The sequence below is a fragment of the Hoplias malabaricus genome, chromosome 3 (genome assembly GCF_029633855.1).
Source record: "Hoplias malabaricus isolate fHopMal1 chromosome 3, fHopMal1.hap1, whole genome shotgun sequence".
NCBI classification, from domain to species: domain Eukaryota; kingdom Metazoa; phylum Chordata; class Actinopteri; order Characiformes; family Erythrinidae; genus Hoplias; species Hoplias malabaricus.
This window is the reverse complement of record NC_089802.1, coordinates 65,460,298-65,482,289: the sequence shown is the minus strand read 5'-3', so window position 1 is coordinate 65,482,289 and position 21,992 is coordinate 65,460,298. Positions and strand designations below refer to the sequence as shown.

The 21,992-nt window shown below is 36.6% G+C and overlaps 1 protein-coding gene across 2 annotated transcripts in view; it reads right to left on the bottom strand.

Moving 5' to 3' along the window:
- The window catches only part of slc25a12 (solute carrier family 25 member 12), a 50,980-nt gene extending 29,940 nt beyond the window's left edge, over nt 1-21,040 (bottom strand). Inside the window, exons 1-11 of one of the 2 annotated variants that reach the window (XM_066665663.1) lie at nt 20,968-21,040; nt 20,078-20,131; nt 12,674-12,819; nt 7,839-7,954; nt 7,418-7,557; nt 6,975-7,121; nt 3,890-4,028; nt 1,653-1,746; nt 1,190-1,274; nt 973-1,054; nt 191-349 (exon numbers count right to left, since the gene is read on the bottom strand). In XM_066665663.1, the coding sequence (XP_066521760.1) occupies nt 191-349; nt 973-1,054; nt 1,190-1,274; nt 1,653-1,746; nt 3,890-4,028; nt 6,975-7,121; nt 7,418-7,557; nt 7,839-7,954; nt 12,674-12,819; nt 20,078-20,131; nt 20,968-20,979 (1,174 nt within the window). In that variant the 5' untranslated portion in view covers nt 20,980-21,040. Of the gene's footprint in view, nt 1-190; nt 350-972; nt 1,055-1,189; nt 1,275-1,652; nt 1,747-3,889; nt 4,029-6,974; nt 7,122-7,417; nt 7,558-7,838; nt 7,955-12,673; nt 12,820-20,077; nt 20,132-20,819; nt 20,914-20,967 lie in introns of those variants that run through there. The other variant, XM_066665662.1, reaches the window with a different exon arrangement.
- Between the last annotated feature and the right edge of the window lie 952 nt (nt 21,041-21,992).

Here is a 21,992-nt window from a genome sequence, read left to right as displayed (position 1 = left end):
TGTATGGGTTTTAGAAAGTAACTTGAATGTCATTAAGTTTGAGATTATATTTTCCAGGGTGTAATGAGTAAATGAATCCCACTACATTTTCAGTTAGTTAGTAGTGAGTAAATTAGTAATGGAATATTTTTTGAGTAACTACCCCAACACTGTCTAAAACACAGTCGCCAAAATAGAAAAACACGCTTACCTCTATAGAAGCCAAAGAAACCCTCATACCGAAGGACTTTCTTTGCACAATCAAAACTGTTCTTGTACATGAGCTCGCCTACAAAAGAGCCAGTGGAGCGCTGGTTCTGCATTCGAGTTTTCACCAGGTCTATGGGGTATACTGCTGTAGCACCAGTAGCTACAATGAACACAAATTAACACACAAAATTAAGTTTAAATTTCAAAAGACATTCAAAGTAATTCATGTGTTAATCATGGAGAAAAAAAACCCTGAAAGAATTGTCTAAACAATCTGCTCTGATCATGCAATAATGAGCACTAAACATTTTTATATTTCACCCATATATCAAACATTTGATGAGTTATTGTTTGTGAGACCATGATAAAACATTTCCATTTAGAGATGTTTCTTCATCTTTAACCCTACACAAATGTTTAATTACTTGTTTATACGTGTATATCATTAGTATTATCAGGATGCTCTTTTCCATGCATACTGATCATTGAAAAACTGCAGGCATTATTAGAAACACATCAAAATTATATTCAGATTTAGTACAGAGCAAAATCTTAAACAGGGTGATTATGATGGGACATAATCTGTCTTTTCCTATATGTTCTTCAATATCAGCAAAACTGAATAATGTGACCATGGTATATTGCCAATTTTATCATACATTACCTACAGAATCATTAGCTGAAGATATGACTGAGGTGTAGGTATGCACTTCTGGATGTCAGAAGCTAGATCGGGTAAATAGAGGTTTATTGCTAAAGCAAACCTATATGCATTTTCCTTACCTCCTGCAATGGAGCCCAAGATAAATCGATATGCTGACTCTGCAGCCTGCAGCCACACAGGACGAGAAGCATCACCATGCATCTGAAAGACAGGCCAAGAGGGAGCTGATATTTTAGCACAGAAGCACTAAACCATGGCTTTCTACAATCTACAATCTTGTATAGCTCTGCAGTTGTATACAGTTTGAAAACAAACACAGCCCCTCCTCCCTCCTACCTGTCTCTGTACTTCTGCCAGGTGATAGGGCAGTGCACCCTCCTCCAGGGGAGCTATCCTTTCAATATCAGCAAGGTTCAGACGCCTGAGGAACAAAGTGTAAGGAAATGTCTGCATTTCACCGTTTTCGAGCAAGCTTCAAGAATAACATATACCTTAGGCCTGTAATATAAGTGTGTATTTAATCCCTGATTACAGCAGGCAGATGTATTGGTATCAGACTACAAAAAGAGTGCATTAGTTAATAATTGTAAAAAATACAAAATAATAGGGAATAACACAGAATTTGGAACAAGTTGAAACTTTTGGAACAAAAATTTGTTTTTTTTTTCCATTTTTGGAGAATGTCAAGCAATTAAATTCTTATTCCAAAGTTATTCTGTTTTTATTCTAAATTTTGTTATCCTTCTCCATTATGAGTTTACTAAAAACAAAAACTTTAAAGAATTTTAGAGTGAATTACCCTGTTTGGGAGTGGAGAGCAGAGAGCTGATAGAGAATATCAATCTCCATGGGAGTGATCTGACCAAACTTATTTGCAGCATGAACAAACTCCTCTATAGGTGAAAAAATTGAGAGAAAGAGAGACAGTAATAGTGAGAGAGGACAAAAGATAGCAAAACTCTTTTTTTCAAACACCAAAACTATAGTATGTACACATCATTAAAACTGAAAAGAAAAATCCAAATGTAACAGTCAGGATGAGGGCACTTTTTAAACACGCCTTTCAAACATACACACACTACTATGTTGCACAGAACACGAATGATGTATTATTGTAACTAATGTAAAATTATTGTACCATTTGTAGAAATTTATGGAGAATTATGCCAATAACAGCAGTTTACTGTATAATTTGCAAGCTTTAGATATTCCAAGACACTCCAATTACAATTTTTAATTCATTTCAACATAATGCCTAATCTTAAGTGGAGTTATATGTGGGCAGTCCTTGAATGCTTTTATTTCAATGTTGCAAACACTGAATTGTTTACCTGCAGCATCATTATTGACTAACAATATTTCAGCTGGAGTCTGGACCAGACAAGGATATCATGTTTCTCCTCATTTGTTTTGTTTGTCTTTGGAGATTTCAGTACAAACTAATTATAATGTAATTCCTGTAATGAAGGAATTTGATATTTTCAATATTATTTCAGGATATAAGATCAACTGCACTAAATCAGTCTTAATACCAATAAATAAATTCAGTAGAACAACCTCTATCCCTTCAATGATACATTTACTTACCTTGGGGTCAATATTTATCCTCATGTACATAAATCAGCCAAAGAAAATTTTATTAGTACACTAGATATGATTAAGCATGACCTCAAAAGATGGAACAGCCTTAAAGCCTCTTTACAAGGTAGAATTGCAACAATCAAGATGAATGTCTTGCCCCGTTTGAATTTTATGTTTATGATACCACTCCCTCCCCTTCCAAATATTTAGCTGACATTGACCCAGTGGTTTTAAATTTATATGGAACAATAAACTTCCTAGAATTAGGCTAGCAACACTACAACTACCAAAATCCTTTGGTGGCTTAGCTGTACCAAATTTTAAGCTTTATGTCATGTCTTTTCAGTTGAGAGCATTATGATCGTGGATTGACATGGAATCTAAAATTCCATGAAGGATCACTAAATCTATCATTGCAAGGTTACGATGATTACAAGATTTGTTATTTAGAGTCACTAGTTCTAAAAATGGTGATTTGTATTGCTGCACACTCTCTGAAGGTTTGGTCCTACATAGAAAGGCTATTGGGAGTTCCTTTCCAAATCTGTTATTTTTGCTCCATAATGGCATAATTACAATATTTTAAGAGGTGAATGTCCCTTTGTTCAACCCTTATGGTCATCTAGAGGATATGTAGCTAGGATTTATCATAATTTAATTGAAGCCTCTATAAAGCCTCTTTCTTTTACTGCACTATGGGACAGGGAGTTTGCTCCCTTAAATTTTACCTCAGAATGGGAATCTATTTGGTCTAATCTTAGTAGAACATCAAAGAATTTAGCCCATCAAGTTATTAATATTAAAGTTATTCATAGAGCATACCTTAAACCTTATAGAAGATACATATGTTCTGGGAATGTGCCTTCATTGTTAAATTCTAGAAATATGTAAATTGAGTACCATCTAATTTACTGGAAATTGATTATAATTATAATCCACTCTTTGTTTCTCCTGAATGATGACTCCGGAATGGGGTTAAAGGTCATACAGAGTAAACTATTATTTTCTGGATTCACTGCTACTAAAAAGACAATTTTACTGGATTACACCTGGAATTCATATGGAATCTTTTTGGGTTGTTAATGTACTTAACATAGCAAAACTTGAATGTACTGCTGCCCGGCTTAATCATGCTAAGTCCATGACCGTGGAAAGGTATGCAACAAATATATACATTTCCTCCTTTATTTATTTCTATCTGTGATGATTGTACCTGAGACTACTTTGCTGCATGTTTTTTTCCCTTTAGATTTGCTCCCCTCCTTGCTGTTTTGTTGTTATGTGAAATAACAAAAATTGTGATTACAAAAAACAAAACAAAAACAAAACAAAAAAAACACTATATTGGCTAATTTTGATATAAACAAAGGGAAGAATTCTAAGCACCTCCTTAAATGAAACATGTTGAAGAAAGTAAAAGATTTTAGCTCAGAGCCATGTATAGTTTTTCAGTACCTTTAGTAACAAGTGTGTCTTTGCGGGTCCCCGCGACTGTGCTATAGATTTTGCGGATAAGCTCCATGTTGTTCAGGAGTGAGTTGAAGGCATTAAAGTAGGAGAAGCTCACCATGTGAGAGGTTCCACCACCAGCTACCTATTAAAAAATAAAAAAATAATTTAATCAGAACTAGTACAATTTAATGCATTGTGAGTGGGTATTTTAATCTTCTGTATTACTATTAAGCTATGGAGTAGTATTACTGTCAAAAATAAATAAATAAAAAGTATGCATGCTCATTTTCATTCATACATAAATATTTAAGTTGTACCAATGTGTCTGTTTTCACATATGTATGAAAAACATCACACAAAAAAAATGCTGTGTGCGTTTTGTACAGCTTCAAAAATATAAGATTAAAAAATAAAAGATAATAAAGATTTACGCATACGACCTGAATTATTACCATTTTACCAAATTATTAACTTCTAGATTATGAACACGAATTGAAAAGTGAGAATACATTGTAAAACGAGTCACTGGACAAAATGTCATATGTTTTAGCATTATAATTTAACATGGGGTGGGAGGTTGCATTTTATTTTTAATGGACTATAAATTCATCTTAATTGATTAATGTAATCAAATCAAATTTTATTTATTTAGCGCTTTGCACAACAAAAAGTCGTCACAAAGCAGCTTTACAGAGATCCGGGTCCAAGCCTCCTATGAGCAAGCCAGGGGCAAGAGTGGCAAGGAAAAACTCCCTCAGCACATGAGGAAGAAACCTTGGAAGGAACCAAGACTCATACGGGGAACCCATCCTCCTCGGGTCGACACCGGAGACACAACAGAGAACAGAAGTAAAAGTGAAATGATGACGGATGAAGGGGTTATAGTAATGTGAATGTAGTATATTAGTGATGTATGAGTCTGAGGAAGGAGGAGGTGATCAGTGATTCTGTGCGAGTTAAAAGTAAGTGCAGAGTTAATTTGAGATAAAACAGCATGGCCAAGCATGATAGTGAAGATGAGACAAGGCCAGGATCTTGTACAGGATACACAGGGGCTGGATCAGGGCAACACCTGGAGAGCAGCAGCATGTAACGTGCAAATATTTGTCATTGTACAACATACAACGTTCAAACACAGAAAAATATATTATATGTTATGATTTAGATGATGATCAATAGTTTCATACTGCACAATAATGAAAAGTTACAAAAAAAAAAAAAAAGAAAACACAAAACCAAATGAATGAAATAAATCTCAGATGATGTTACTTTTAATAAATGAGTCCTTTTCATGAATAATTATCTCTTAGTGAAATGTACAATTCCAAAATGAACTGAAAATACAAATATAAATGTCATCCAAAAGTTATAAATCATTCATGAAATCAATGGTCTGGTTCTTGTGATTATAAACAGACAAAGAATTATTTAGATTTCTATTTATTATAGGAAATATTTGTAATCCTTGATTTTGAGGGAAAAAAAGTAAAAATAATAATAATAATTCACCTGATCTAAAATATGTCTGTGGTAAGACAACTTGTATGTATAAATCTGCCATCAGTGAATTCCTGAGATTATCCTGAAACAAGCTCTCATCTGTCTGTCTACAACTTTTCTATCAAATATGATTCATTATAATCAGTTACCACATGAAAATAAAATACAACCTAGAAATGGGTCTCTAATATGTTAAAGACGCTGTAACCCAGGTATAAACTGTGTAAAATAACATATTGGCCACAAAGGGACACCATAAGCTTTCATTTGACCACTCTGCCAGTAGACACAGCAGACGAAAAATCGTCTGCTCGATGCATTTTGCCTCTGAGTCCAGTGACGCATTTGAGTGTTTTCTCAATTTTCAATTCATGTTCATAATCTAGAACAGGGGTACTCAAATAGAAATGATGAGGGGCCACAATTTTTTTTTTCAATGACTCAAGGGGCCATTTATTGGGACCGTGTATGATAACGTATCATAACAATATAACGTATAACATTTATATATAACATTATGATGTTTTATAAATATATAACATGTTAAGCACATAGGGCGAGTACTGGACGGTGGTAGAAAGAACGCAAATCTTTCTGTCCATTCTGGCTGGAACTGGCGGTCCAGTTTTCTTTGTGGGGCAAATTTTGGGCATGTAATTATTGCTCCGGTTTCCGAGGGCTTTACTGCTATCTGTTTATTGTTGTCATGGAGGCAATCCCCAGCCTCGTCTTGAGATCACAGTGTGCGATTTCAAAATGAGAGTGGACAGCACGATTGGAGGGGGAAAAAAAACAAACAAACAAAAAAACAAACCTTTTCAAAACAGCTCGCAGGCCAGAAATAAATGCCCAATGGGCCTAAAAGGCCCGGAGCCCGCTATTTGAGTATGCGGGATGTAGAATATGTACAAGTAAACAAAGTTGTATGTATAAATCTTTATAATAGTGTATTTTTGAAGCTGTATACGTACAAAGCACACAAAAACACAGCATTTCAACTTAATATTTGTGTGATTTCATTTGTACACGTATTTATAACTTAAATATTTATGTATGAATGTAGATGAGCATGCACATGTTTTGTTTTACAGTAATCTCACGCCATATTAAGCTGAAATATACACACACTAAATGTTTGTTAAATATTTTTCATAGCATATAATAAAACCACTTAAACTTTACTAAAAACAGCAAGTTTGAAAATTCTAAATAACATTGAAATACCTAAAAGTAGAGAATAATCTTTCATAGTGATTTGGTTTAAGACTGAGGAAGATGCCAGAGGTGATAGTGCCAATAACACCTGTATTATTTATTACATATGCAGAACATACACTACTGTTATTACCATGTTTAATAAAACTTTCAGGATATAATGATACAAAGTATTTTATTAGCCTGTTCAATGCAGTAGATAAGTTTGATGTGACAAATGGATTAAATTATATTTTTACTGAACTAAATTTCTGTTTAAATTACTAATTAAATATATTTCTTATTTAACTCTATTCCTATTGCATTGTGTTAATAGCTCACACACATGCAAAAACACACCAGAACACACCCACAGAGACAAAATAAGACTTACAGAGACCAGATTTTCCTCAACAAATGATGTCAGCATATGATGTCTGATTGTGGACATTATATCACTAAAGTCCATAGCTGAGATTGCTCCAGTCTTGGCTTTGTCTTTCTGTGCAAAGGCCTGCCTGGCATGCTCCAACTGCAGCTCCTATTTCAATCAAAAGAGTAACGGGAAAGGCAGAAAATACAACAGCTGTATTTTAAATCATTTACATGTCATTTGCTACATGTTTAAAATGCATTTTAAAAAATACTGAAATATTTAATTTATATGTAAAAACGTATTAAGCCTGAAATAATATTGTTTGATACCCTGTCTTTTAAATAAAGCAGTCCCTTTCATCCATGTATTAGACAATATTTTCTAATTTTAACATGTAGTCATGCAGGGACTGCAATTTTTATTGCATATAAAATTACACCATGGTTTTAAATGCTCATTACCTGAAGAAACTGGGTGAATTCTAGGTAGCTAAGGTGTTTGGTCCGGTCATGGCCGAAGTGTAGACGAATAAACTCACAGTCCCAGTTAAAGGGGATGTGATGGTGGACCGTTGTCTGACTGAAAATATCATGCACATTTTCTGCGAGCACACACACACACACACACACACCACTATCAAAGAAATGGTTAAGCAAAGAAATAAATTCAACATACATGATATTGTTGTGTTTAGCAAATACAATAAGTGAAATGTATGCTTATTTATTTTATCAAATCAACTGAAAATGAATATCATTTTAAAGTCAATTAAGTGTGTGTACATTTTTTAAGTATTTAGCTGTTATAGAAATCTTTAAATAGATGTTTGCTTTATTGTTTATTATTATATCTGGAGAACATGCATAAAAAATATACAGTTACCGAAAGAAATGTCTCCAGTTCCAGTTTTATCGAACAGCTGAAATGCCACAATGAAGAGTGCATCTGGCACACACAGAATGGACTCAAATGCCAAAAACTCCTGGAATGAAATCAGCCTTCACATGGGGAAAAATAAAGACGAACACACATTTGCTTAAAAACACACTATGAACACCAACATAACTATGATGTACGCCACACACAGTGTGGTGCAACAAACAATCCAATATAATTCAAAAGTGACTTTTTTATTTTTAAATGAAACGCACTCTTACTCTCACAATTCTGTACAAATTTAAAAAAATGAAATTTCCTACTTCATGTTGGTCACTACTGTGTTTAGCAGTGCCATATATGTTACATTTAGATAACAGCATGCAACACAATGCCATAAATCACACATATAATTCCATTATTTTTGGCTATATTTCCTCAAATACAAAACTAAATACACACAATTCAGACACCAAATATTTGCAAACTTATTGACTGTATTTAGAGTTAGTGGGAAAATTTTTCTTTAAAGCAGTTAAATAATTGATGTAATGCTTCCACCCTTTTGGGTGGGAAATATGGCCCTAAAATAATATCACAATATTTCAGGGTATTTTGGTAATAACGATATTCTTGGGGATAAGACAACACACTTTTCTTGAAATTAATAAAATACATTTGCAGACTATTGCAACAAACTAAATGTTATATTAATATTAATGATATTAAATAAGTGTTATAAATAATATTAAAAGCTCTTATTTTTTTTATAACATAACATTATTGTACATACGATATTTTGCAACCAAACCACCTCCACAATTCTCTCCCCCTTTTTTAGAGCAAATCCCTCACTTTCCACCATACTTCACTGTAGATAAATGATTAATGTATAGAACGTATGAAATTTTATGAGTAACTGCATGGCGTGCTATGTAAACAAGTGAGAATATTACTAATATCACAATATAGATTTTTTTTATCGTTTTAAATATGATGACGATATTATTGTGAATGATATGATATGGCACAGCCCTACTTCAGCCCCCATGTCTTCGCTTTGTACAGGTGCTGGTCATAAAATTAGAATATCATGGAAAAGTGGATTTCAGTAATTCAATTCAAAATGTGAAACATGAAATATATCAGTCTGTGTGTAATGAATGAATATAATATACAAGTGTTTATTTCTTTTAATTTGATGATTATGACTGACAACTAAAGAAAACCCCAAATTCAGTATATCAGAAAATTAGAATATTACTTAAGACCAAGACAAAGAATGGATTTTTAGAAACGCTGGCCAACTGCAAAGTATGAACATGAAAAGCATGGGCATGTACAGCACTTAATACTTAGTTAGGGCTCCTTTCGCCTGAATTACTGCAGCAATGTGGCGTGGCATGGAATCAATCAGTCTCTGGCACTGCTCAGGTGTTATATGGGAGCCCAGGTTGCTCTGATAGTGGCCTTCAGCTCTTCTGCATTGTTGATTTTCTATGGGGTTAAGGTCAGGTGAGTTTGCTGGCCAATTAAGCGGGATACCATGGCCCTTACACCAGGTACTGGTAGCTTTGGCACTGTGTGCAGGTGCCAAGTCCTGTTGGAAAATGAAATCTACATCTCCATAAAGTTGGCCAGCAGCAGGAACTTCCTGGTAGAAGACTGCGTTGACCTTGGACCTCAGAAAACACAGTGGACCAACACCATCCGATGACATGGCACCCCAAACCATCACTGACTGTGGAAACTTTACACTGGACGTCAAGCAACGTGGATTCTGTGCCTCTCCTCTCTTCCTCCAGACTCTGGGACCTTGATTTCCAAAAGAAATGCAAAATTTACTTTCATCAGAGAACATAATTTTGGACCACTCAGCAGCAGCCCAGTCATTTTGGGAAGATGCTTCTGACACTGTCTGTTGTTCGAGAGTTGCTTGACACAGGGAATGCGATGCTGAAACCCATGCCTTGCATGCGTCTGTGCGTGGTAGTCCTTGAAGCACTGACTCTAGCTGCAGTCCAGTTTTTGTGAATCTCCCCCACATTTTGAATGGGTTTTGTTCTACAATCCTCTCCAGGGTGCGGTTATCCCTATTGCCTGTACACTTTTGTCATCTTTTCCTTCCCTCCACCTCTCTATTAATGAGCTTGGACACACAGCTCTGTGAACAGCCAGCCTCTTTAGCAATGACCTTTTGTGTCTTGCCCTGCTTATGTAAGGTGTCAATGGTCGTCTTTTGGACAACTGTCAAGTCTGCAGTCTTCCCCATGATTGTGTAGCCTACAGAACTAGACAGAGACCATTTAAAGGCCTTTCCAGGTGTTTGAGTTAATTAGCTGATTAGAGTGTGCCAGCAAGTGTCTTCAATATTGAACCTTTACACAATATTCAAATTTTCTGAGAAACATAATTTGGGGTTTTCATTAGTTGTCAGTTATGATCATCAAATTAAAAGAAATAAATAACTAAATAAATTAACTTTTTCATGATATTCTAATTTCATGACCAGCACCTGTACAAGCAAATGTATACATTTTTTAGTATTACACAGTACTATTTAATCACTGACAGAGGTGTAATATAGCAGTCCTGTATCTGTTCTTACTGCCCAATAACACCATTAGGGTTCATTTCAACTATCTGACAAATGATAAAATGTGCAAGAGACAAAGTGAGAGGAACAGAAGAACAGTGATGTTTGTTTATATTTTCATCCATTTCATCCACTGTCCACCGCCTATCCGGGTCCGGGTTGTGGGGAAAGTAGTCTGAGTAAAGAACCTCCCTCCCTCGGCCACTTCTTCCAACACTTCTGGGTGGATACCGAGGTGATGCCAGGCCAATCAAGACATATAATCCCTCCAGGGTGTTATGCGTCTTCCCTGGGGCCCCCTCCCCATTGGACATGCCCGAAACACCTCACCAGGAAAGCATCCAGGAGGCATTCGGACCAGATGCCCGAACCACATCAACTGGCTCCTCTCGATGTGAAGGAGCAGCTGCTCCACTCCGAGTCTCTCCTATCACCTCACCCTATATCTAAGGGAGAATCCAGACACCCTGTGGAGGAAACTCATCTCAGCCACTTATACCTGCGATCTCATGTTTTACCCAAAGCTCATGACCATTGATTGGGGTTGGGACGTAGATTGAAAAGTAAATCCAGAGCTTTACTTTTCAGCTTAGCTTCCTCTTCACCATAATGGACTGGTACAGAGTCCACATTACTGCAGACACTGCTATCCGCCTGTCAATCTCCCACTCCATCCTTCCCTCACTTGTGAACAAGACCCTGAGGTATTTAAACTCCTCCACTTGAGGCAGGATGTGACTTCCAACCTGGAGAGAGCACGCCACCCTTTTCCAGCTAAGTACCATGGACTCTGACTTGGAGGTGCTGATTCTCGTCCCTACCACTTCGCACTTGGCTGCAGACTGGTCCAGCAAGAGCTGGAGGTCCCGGCTCGATGAAGCCAAGAAGACCGCATCATCCCCAAATAGCAGACATGGAATCCTGAGAGCACCAAACCGGACACTTTCCGCCACTTGGCTAAGCTGAGAAATTCTGTCAATAAAAGTTATGAACAGAACCAGTGACAACAGGCAGCCCTGAGTCCAACCCCAACCAGAAGCAAGTTAGACTTAATGCCAGCCATACGAACCAGACTCCTGCTGTAATTATATAGGCACTGGATAGCTCGTAGAAAAGGAGTCCAGTACCACATGCTCCCAGAGCACGCCCCCCCACAGAATACCCAGAGGGACACAGTCGAATGCCTTCTCCCCCAGATCCACAAAGCACATGTGGAATGGTTGAGCAAACTCCCATGCACCTTCCAGGATCCTAGTGAGGGTGAAGAGTTGTTCCTGTATTCTACGACCAGGGTGGAATCCTCATTGTTCCACCTGGATCTGAGAGACTGGAGACTCTCTTCTCCAGTACCCCTGCATAGACCTTAGCGGGGAGGCTGAGGAGAGTGTTCCCCCTTTTAGTTGGAACACACCCTCCGGTCTCCCTTCGTAAAGAGGAGAACCACCACCTGTCTGCCTCTGATGTCCACGGCCCTTCAACATCCAGAGCCTTGAGAAAATTGCAGCAGACCTCATCCACTCCCAGGGCCATACCGCCAAAGAGTTTTTTGATAACCTCTGACCAGGTGATAGACAAGCTCTCCCTAGGGTTCCCAAACTCTTCTTCCTCTGTAGAAAACATGCTGGTGTGATTGAGAAGATGCTCAAAGTATTCCTTCCACCTACTAATGACGTCCCCAGTCGAGGTCAACGACTCGTGTTGGTGGAAAACTGCTTTCCCCTCCTGAGTCACCTGACAGTTTGCCAGAACCTTCTCAGAGCAACTCCAGAATAAAAGAGCATCCAGGCCCTCTTGAGGAGATCCGTTCCAGAGCCCATACTGTGTGTTGATGTGAGCACAACTATATCTAGCCGGTACCTCTCAACCTCGCGCTTCAGCTCAGGCTCCTTTCCCACCAGACAGATTACTTTCCATGTTTCAAGAGCCAGTTTCAGTAACCAAGGGTCAAAACTCCATGCTGCCAACTGATCCACACTACACCAGAGTTTGTATTTTCAATTAAATATAAAACTGGTCTCAGATGCACGATACCCATATCACATCACATGATACAATGATCTCACTCAAGTCTGGTTAAAAAACGAGGTCTACTTTTAATAAAAGAAATTTCATCATATTCCTTCAGCTTCATCTGTATTGCATTTATCTCCAAGTGAATGCATTGAGTTGGTGTCAGTAAAGTTGGTGTCTAAGCCCTGAGTTTTTGACAATGTGTGTTTTTATGACTTGCTGATGTTTGTCTTACCCATCCTTTGTGGTGTCTGCCACTCCAGCCAGTAGCTGTACAGTTTTTGGGTTGTGATGGATCTGTGTGTGGAGGCCCAAATACTTCTGAACAAAATCAGTGGGGGTCATAAACCGCTCACCATCCTTATCCACAATACTCGCATACTGAAAGAGACAAAAAAACAAACAAAAAAAAAACCCACACAAATATGGTACTTGTAAAGCTTTGAAAATTGTTTAATTCCTGATTTTCTCCAGATTAATATCAGTAAAAATATTACCAAGAAAATGTACAGATAAACAGTACATTTAAAAAAGTCACAAATTTGAAATATTTATGCCTAACAACAGCAGAGCATTCATTCAGATATTGTATTTCCTTTCCTACAGTATGGACTAAGAAGGGAAGTTTGATTAAAGCTTAAATGTTTGGTAAAATTTCACAATTTGTTGATCATTTGCCTTGGGTGTAGCCAGGTGACTAACAAGCACCATTGGATTTCCTTGAAATTCAGGAAATAAATGATAAATAGTGGACATAATGGTGGACAACTGAGTTACTTAACTACTTTACACTAGAAAGACTAAAGTTTTCAGAACCTGAGGACATCTCCCCCCTCCGTCTTGCAGCCTGTTAGTGGACTATTAGCTACCCCTTTCTTATATAAATGAGACATAGCAGATAGCAGAGAAGCACTCTCCAATATTTTATATATATATATATATATATATATATATATATATATATATATATATATATATATAAAAAATGAAAGCTGATATATATAGAATGAACATTGAACACAGTTTTCTTGTTGGGGCAAATTTCGGGCATGTCATTATTGCTCCGGTCGGTAAACGTGCTGCTGCTGCTGAGCGAGAGAGTGACTGTCTCGTTTCCGAAGGCTTTACTGCTATCTGTTTATTGTTGCCATGGAGGCAATCACCAGCCTCGCCTTGAGATCGTGGTGCGCGGTTTCAAAATAAGAGCGGACAGTGCGATTAAAAAAAAAAAAAAAAAAAAAAAAAAAAAAAAAAAAAAAAACTTTTCAAAACAGCTCTCGGGCCAGAAATAGATGCCCAATAGATGCCCAATGGGCCTAAAAAGGCCAGGAGGCCGCTATTTGAGTATGGGGGATATAGAATGAACGCTGATATATATAGAATGATCATGGCCAAGGACTTCCGAACCATTCTGGAGGACCATGTGCATTCAATGGTTCAAACATTGTATCCTGAAGGCGGTGCCGTGTATCAGGACGACAATGCACGAATACACACAGCAAGACTGGTGAAAGATTGGTTTGATGAACATGAAAGTGAAGTTGAACATCTCCCATGGCCTGCACAGTCACCAGATATAAATATTATTGAGCCACTTTGGGGTGTTTTGGAGGAGCGAATCAGGAAACGTTTTCCTCCACCAGCATCACGTACTGACCTGGCCACTATCCTGCAAGAAGAATGGCTTAAAATCCCTCTGACCACTGTACAGGACTTTCTCAAGACGAATTGACGCTGTATTGGCCGCAAAAGGAGGCCCTACACCACACTAATACATTATTGTTGTCTAAAACCAGGTGTTTTAGTTTCATTGTCCAACCCCTGTATGTCAGCTTTCATTCTATATATATATCAAAGTTCATTAAATATTTCCTGTTTGCCTTGCCAAAATGTACAATTCCTGGTTTGGTACTAAGTCTCAAATGAGTCAGCTGCCTGCATTATGCCCTTATTTGAAGTATACACTATTATTTATATATAATTATGTGTCCAAACCTCAATGTTTTTGATAATTATTTACCTACAAGCAACACAGCTTGCAATGAGACCATTTGTGTGTTGAGAAGATCAAAACACACGGACTAGTTAAAAAAATTCCATAATCACATACCTGGCAACTTAGGAAAAACTCTACATATATTTAAAATAGTTGCAATTCTATTATTGTGAGACACTAGGCACACTGTATTATGAAGCTAATATGTTGATATGTTAAATTTTCATATTAAAATTTTTAATTAATAAAAATTAAAATATTCCATATTTTAAGGTTAAAAGCATAAATTGTGCCCCCTTGTGGAAATTTTTTCTGGTCTTACAAAGTGTGTCCATGAACATACCATATAAATGTCATGATTATTGGGCATGTGAAAAAAAATGTAAAACCAGTACTGAATTTTGATTGGCCGATGACATTATTAAACTTGTCCATATCAAGTCATCCTTAATTCCCCAAGTGTTGGCTTGCTCACAGAACCAGCATGCCAAATATTGATTGAGATATTGACAAAAAGACATAATTAGCTATTATAGCGCCCCCTATAATATTTCATGAATCAGCAAATGCATGCTACCTCAGAATATTGTCTTAAAGCAATGACTGGAAGCTCATCTGATTTGAGTAAAGCATACAAGAGTTAAAGGGGGTAGAGTAAAACAAGCCATGTTGGCCATCTTGTTTCCAAATGTTAGGATTTTTTTTAAATTATTGACCGGCTCACTCCTGCAAACATTTTGACACCAAGATAATGGGGCTCAGATCAGAAGATCCAGGGACAAGTTTGCAAAAGTAGGTTATTAGCAAAATATCAAAGTGGGCGGGGCTTAGTGGTTGTATCAACCTTTTTGATTCAGAATCAGAATCAGAAATACTTTATTGATCCCAGGGGGAAATTGCAATTATTACAGTAGCAACCAGTTGTAAAAGAATAAACACTCTAATAAAAAATTTAACACAAAAGGAAATTTACAATATGTACACATCTATAATAATAAATACAGATATATAGCAGTAAGAGTATTGCACATTTGAGTTGTTACACTCATAATTAAAAAAATTTGTTCTATTGTTATTACTGTACATGTGAAAGGTGTCGTGCTTTAAGTGTGGAGTTATAAAGTCTGGTAGCCACTGGAATGACCTCCTGTGGTGCTCTGTAGTACATTTTGGCTGAATGAGTCTTGCACTGAACGTGCTCCTGTGTCTCATTACCATGTGATAAAGAGGGTGGGAGCCATTATCCATAATAGCCTGCAGTTTAGACAGCACCCTCCTCTCAGACACTGCCGTCAGCGAGTCCAGCTCTACACCCACAACCTCACTGGCTCTACGGATTCATTGGGACCCAAGAATTATGTAGAGAAAAAAATGTCTCTATGCCACACGAGGTGGAAAATCCTTTAATGAAAGCGTTTTCTTCTGCTGTAGCGCCCCTTGAGACCAATTAGGCTGATATTTTGTGCCTGAGTAGAGAGAACATTTACTGTTGACCAAGTATCAAGTCTGTAGGCCTTACGGTTTGGGCTGTGTGATTCGTTTTAAGGCAGAATTCGCGGAAGAAGAAGAATAAAATTCTGAACAATAACAATAGGGCTCTAGTACTTGCAGTGCTTGGACCCCTAAAAAAAAGAAAACACCGAACAAAAACAATAAAATTTGTGAGGTAATCATGCTCAAACACTTCATTTGAACATTTCACAAAACACAGACCACAGAATTGGGTTGACTCGAGATGCAGGGTAAGGGGGCTTTTCATTACTGTTTACTGCACCCACAAGTACTTTCTGGCCCGCTGTAATGATGTTGAAAAATACAGAACTTTCGTGGTTTCTGCACTTCAACACCATTTAGAGCTTAATGCTGATAAGTCAGAAGTTCTGATTGCCGCCCCTGGAAAGATCACTTCTTTGATTAAACAAAGTCATAATTTGTTATGTACTGTTATAAGTCTCAGTTTACAAAATGTGTGTGCTATATTTGATTTCAATCTTTGTCATTTGACTCATGATAAGTAGCTAACCAGATCTTGTTTTTTTTTTTTTTTACTTTTGCTAGACCTCCTAACAGGCCGGCCTAGAAGAGGAATTTTCTCTGACTGAGTGACTGACTGACTGAATCCTAATGTTGAAACATGCTTGCGTGAATAGGAATCTTATTTCACAGAGAGAACTTAAAGTGGTGCTTCTATACCGTCTTTTGTTAGTTCAGCTATATTTCACAAAGCACTTTTCCACCAACGAAGAACTGGAGCGGTTCCAGTTCATGAACTAAATTAGGAAAGGTTCGGCACATTTCCTCGAACATAAACTGGTTCACAAACCAGAAGAATTCATTCCCAACTTGAACCAAAGAGGAGTAGGTTCTTCCGCGCAAACCGTGGCTTCACGCATGGGCATGTCGAAGTTCAGTAACTCAAGAAAGAGTTCCCCTGTTGCATGAAACACCTTAGGGTTTACCCTTAAATATAAACCTTAAGTGAAGGTTTTCCCTTAAATATAAATCTTATGAGAAGATTTTCCCTTAGCCAAGGGTATTACTCAAGTGTGTTGCATAAAACCCCTCAGAGATTTCACTTAACTAAGAGAGAACAGTAAGGGATTTACTGTAGTGACTGAGGTTTTGTTGCAGTAAAGTTTCACTGTTTCTATGACAATGACTTTTCAACAACTACATAAACATTGAACACCATTGTATGAGAGCTGCCGTTGCAGGTTTTTTAAATAACCAAAATGGAAAATAATGGAGAAAACGAAACGAAAAACAAACTGGACTGAGGAGAAGAAATGTATTCTCTTGGAAGAATACATTCATTCATTATCTGTAACCGGAGGAAACCCACGTGGACACGGGGAGAACACACCAAACTCCTCACAGTCACCTGGAGCGGGAATCGAACCCACAACCTCCAGGCCCCTAGAGCCGTGTGACTGTGACACTACCTGCTGCGCCACCGTGCCACCCCAAAGAATTAAATAAAATACCAAATTCAAGCCAGTTAATTAGTTTTTTATTATTATTATTTTTAATGAGGCAGTCGAAATGTATGGGTAGTCTTATTAAGCTTTTAAGGATTATTTGAAGTGTATTTATTTAAGGTGGAAGTCTAAATAAAATGGGCATTATTTGATTTTTATTTAGGTGAAGGTCAAAATATTTTGATACTTTCCACCTTTAGTTATTATTATTACTATTAATAATAATAATAATAAATCTGTACTTTTAATAACTGTTCACCGGTCTAGATGGTCTAGAGGATTTTCTAGAGAAGGAACCTCAAAAAACTCTCCTAAGCGCACAATCATCTTCAAAAAAATGAAGCTATACTCTTGTGAGTGTTAAGGTGAGGTTTTGCGTCCCTTAAATAATCCTAAGGGGACTGGCAGTTAAGAAACATTAAGCAACAATTCATGTTTTTAAGGGATATTCAGTACTTAAGGGAACATTTAGGGGTTCTGATTATTTGTCTTAAGAAAGCTCTTAGGTACCACTTAAGGTATTTTTTCTGCAACACACTTTACTTTAAGGGATGTTTAAGGGAAACCTTAAGGTAAATTTTCACTTAAAAACTTGTGTCTTACTAGAAAACTGAAGCTGCTTTGTGACAACATCAGTTGTAAAAAGCACTAAAAAAATTTAATTTGATTTGACAGGGTCATTCACAAAGTTTTGTATAAATTAATATATAGGGAATAAGACCTGTTCTGTTTGTGTGTCTTCCTGGGGCTGTGTCAGCCGTGACACAACGCACGTTGGCCAGAGCCTAGGCTCAGCTTTGGTTAGCTACGTTTCTTTGCTGTTCATAAGCTCAGCAGAACGGCTTGAAACTCTGCAACATTTACACACACATTATATCTCACAGAGAGAGGAGGACTGCTGAATTTGTTCTTTCACCTGAGTGCGTGTCTTTGCCTGAAATATTGTAAAGGGAAGTGGTGGGGAAACATTTTGTTGTGTGAGTCTGTTTATAAAACTCCATAGAGCAGCACACAACCACCTTTAACTACACATGCTTTACTCTAACATGTTACATTGAATAAATAACTAAATGTAATTCTTAAAATCAACTAAATGTGCTTGGTCTTCTTTGTTCTTTGGTGTTAGATCATCTAGTATTTTTTTTTTAATAAAATGAACAAGAAATAGACTGATGCCGCTGTATTATATTTTATGAACAAAACTTTGTGCTCCTTTTTTCATTTCTGAATTTTTAGTCCTGCCCTCCATATTTTCTGTAATACACAATGCCTTAATATAAACCACCTGTAAACAAAGACATTGATATAAAGCACCAAAGCTTCTTCAGACCTTCCAATGACAAATATATGTATTTTGGGCTTTCCCGATTTAAATGCTAGAAACACCTCTGTGACGATGGTTATAGGGCTAATTGCGGTTCAGCTAAACTAGGCTTGTCTGTCTTTTTTTTTTTCTCATTCTCATTTTGTGATGCACTGGGTCTGAACATTTGAAGTTCTTGCTCATAAATTGTGGAACTTTTTACTCGCTGCTTTAAGATTAGCTGATTCTGTGGTCACTTATAAAAAAGCTGCTGAAGACTCAGCTTTTTAAGCAGGCTTTTTGAGTACACGGTATGTTTTATATTTTATTGTGTGTGATATTTTATGTTCTATTTTTGATCACCTATTTTGTTATAATATGCTGTGTAAAACACTGAAATCTGACAGTGAAAAGCCCTGAAAATATACAGTTTATTTTACATTAAAATTTGTGATGCACAGTCTTTTGAACACTGCAATGATAATCAGAAAAAAACAAACAAAAAAGCATTGTTGTAACCTCTCCTTAGAAGAAAGGTCCATTTTCATAACTGCGCATTTTTTTTCATTATTCACAGTTGTGCAAGGAATACGGGGATAATATGGCAATAGGCAATTGCTACATTTTTCTCTGGGCATGTATTGGATGCTGTCAGAATCTAAAGAACACTTACCAGCTGCATGATATGTTAAAAAGAGTACAAACTTCATCCTGTTTAACATCTTTTAATACAACATGTGACTGCATACTGTGATTGTTTCTTATGGCAGTGTTTAAATGTGACAATACTAATGCAATTTGTCTGTAAATAAAAACTTGTATAAATACCTCCAAGTACTGTGATCTGGGTTTTACCTATCCCAGTCATCAAAATAACATTGATGCAAATACTAAAATTTACCTTAATATCTTTTCACCTGTCACATCTCTCTCTCTCTCTGACACACACACGCATACATACATACACACACACATATACATATATATATTTTACTAAAGGAGGGGAGCAATACTAAACTGAATCATCCACAAAAACATCACCAAATCTCAACACAAAAAACACACCTGCCATGCCAAACATTCAACTTAGTCTTGCAAATGTTTTTGCAAGCCAACCAAAATTAAGCCTCTTGTTGGCAGATGTAACTTTTAGAATGGATGCATTATTATAAGTCTATCTGGACACAAGTGCAAATAACTCCTGGAAGACAAGAACCTATATAACTATCATAACTGTCAAACTAGGATACTCTGACACTGTTAGGATGTAAAGATCTGTTTAGGTATAATCAGTGTCGCTATCTTAAAGACGTGGAACGCATGTGTCAATAACACACACACACAAAAAAAGCATATTCTCACCTTCAAAAAGATGACCTTCAGCTCATTGGGGTCAGCCCTTTTAGTTGACTGCACCTATAAGAACAAAAATATAGCTTTTCACTGCTGAGCAGTAACAGATGCAGTACATTCTGCAATTTCTAAACCTAGAGTTTCAAAAACCTCAGGTAAGCCTGTTTTATAACACAGCATCTTCAAAGTGGCAACCCAGAAGTGATGTTGGAGTTTCCTTCAAAGTTTCCACCACTGAAGTTAAAATATAGTAATCTACTCCTAACTAATTTAGCATTAGTTCATTACTAATACTACAATAACAAACTGCTGTTATGGGCTCAGGCCTGATGTGCAGCCTGTATATCAGACACACGAAGAGCAACACAAGCAACGCACGGGCACTGTATGCTCCAGCAATACGTCTTACAAAATTAAAGAAAGATAAGCACAAAACTGCCATAGAAACTACAAGCAATTTTTATAACCAGAGCTAGTTCACAAAATAACAAATACAGATACAACCAAATGATCGAATATCAACTACTGATACACGAACACAACAGCCAGTAAATGTATCATTACCAACACCTTTACCGATTTTACCTTAAAACCCAAATATAATGAAAAAGACACAATTAGCTACTTCTATCCAAATGAACCACAAATGGCTAAATATACTAATATTTGAGCTTATTGGAATTCCTCATTTCCGTAAATCTCCCTGTGATCTGCTTAAACCTGATCTGAAAACAGGAGTGCTATTTTACACCTGCAGTTCCAGCAAAATCTCCATTCACTCCCAGTAACACAACAAATAGTAATATATCGACCGTTCCAGAGAACTATAAGACCATTAACACGCGTTACTTTTAAACACAAACCACATTTTAACCCAAAGCTATGTAAGCCGGAGTCACCTTGGCCGCCATGCTGCATATGTGACATCACGGACCAATACTTTTTATGAACCAGTTCATTTGAGTGAATCGGTGGAACCGATTCTCTAGTACAAATGAATCTTACGAGAGCTGTCTTAGGCCCAGAGCGCAAAACTGTGCATTTCACAGAGAAATAACTATATTAATGTAAAGAACACATTTATTAAAATTAACATCTGAGTTTTATTTCATTTTATTTTGGTCATTTGTTTTTATCTATATTATTTTGTTGTAATTATTCCAGCTTGTGCAATTTGAAATTTTTGTTCATGGAACATAATAATAATAATAATAATAATAATTATTATTATTAGTAGTAGTAGTAGTAGTAGCAGAAGTAGTATATAAAATAATAATAATAATCAAAAATATAACATATAATGTATTTTTCTGTGGTTGAATTATTAATGCCAGATAATAGAAACGTTCCCACGTTCATTATGAATAATTATATATGAAATTTAATTTAAAGACGATTTTATAATCCATTAAAAATAAAACGCAATCTTCCACCCCGTGTTAAATTATAATGCTAAAACACAGTACTGTATATGTACAAGTCTTTAATTTCATTCAAACTGATAATACATGTGTCTACAGGGAGTCTTAGAGTTTGGGACTTTTATTTTATCTGCAGAGAGCCGCTAAAGAGCAGGTGATAGATCTGACTGACCAATGAGGTGTACTTTAAGCTCACCTACACTTCCCATTCAAAATAATGAACCGTATACAAAACACGCATTGAATTTTCGTTTCTGTCTTCGTGTGCTCAAACTGAAACTGAATAAATGAGCCATTTTTTTCGTTTCTCCCATTCTCCATTCAGTCCAATAATAAAAATAGTAAAATGTACACGGACCCAGCAAACACAAAACGTTCTTTATTCTTACAACGTTGTCAAAAGGTGGAACAGATTACTTTGTCCGAACAACGTTGTCACAAGGTCATTATTAAGTAATGTTGCTGTTTGGTAAAATGACCTATTGGCAACTTAGAAAAAATCC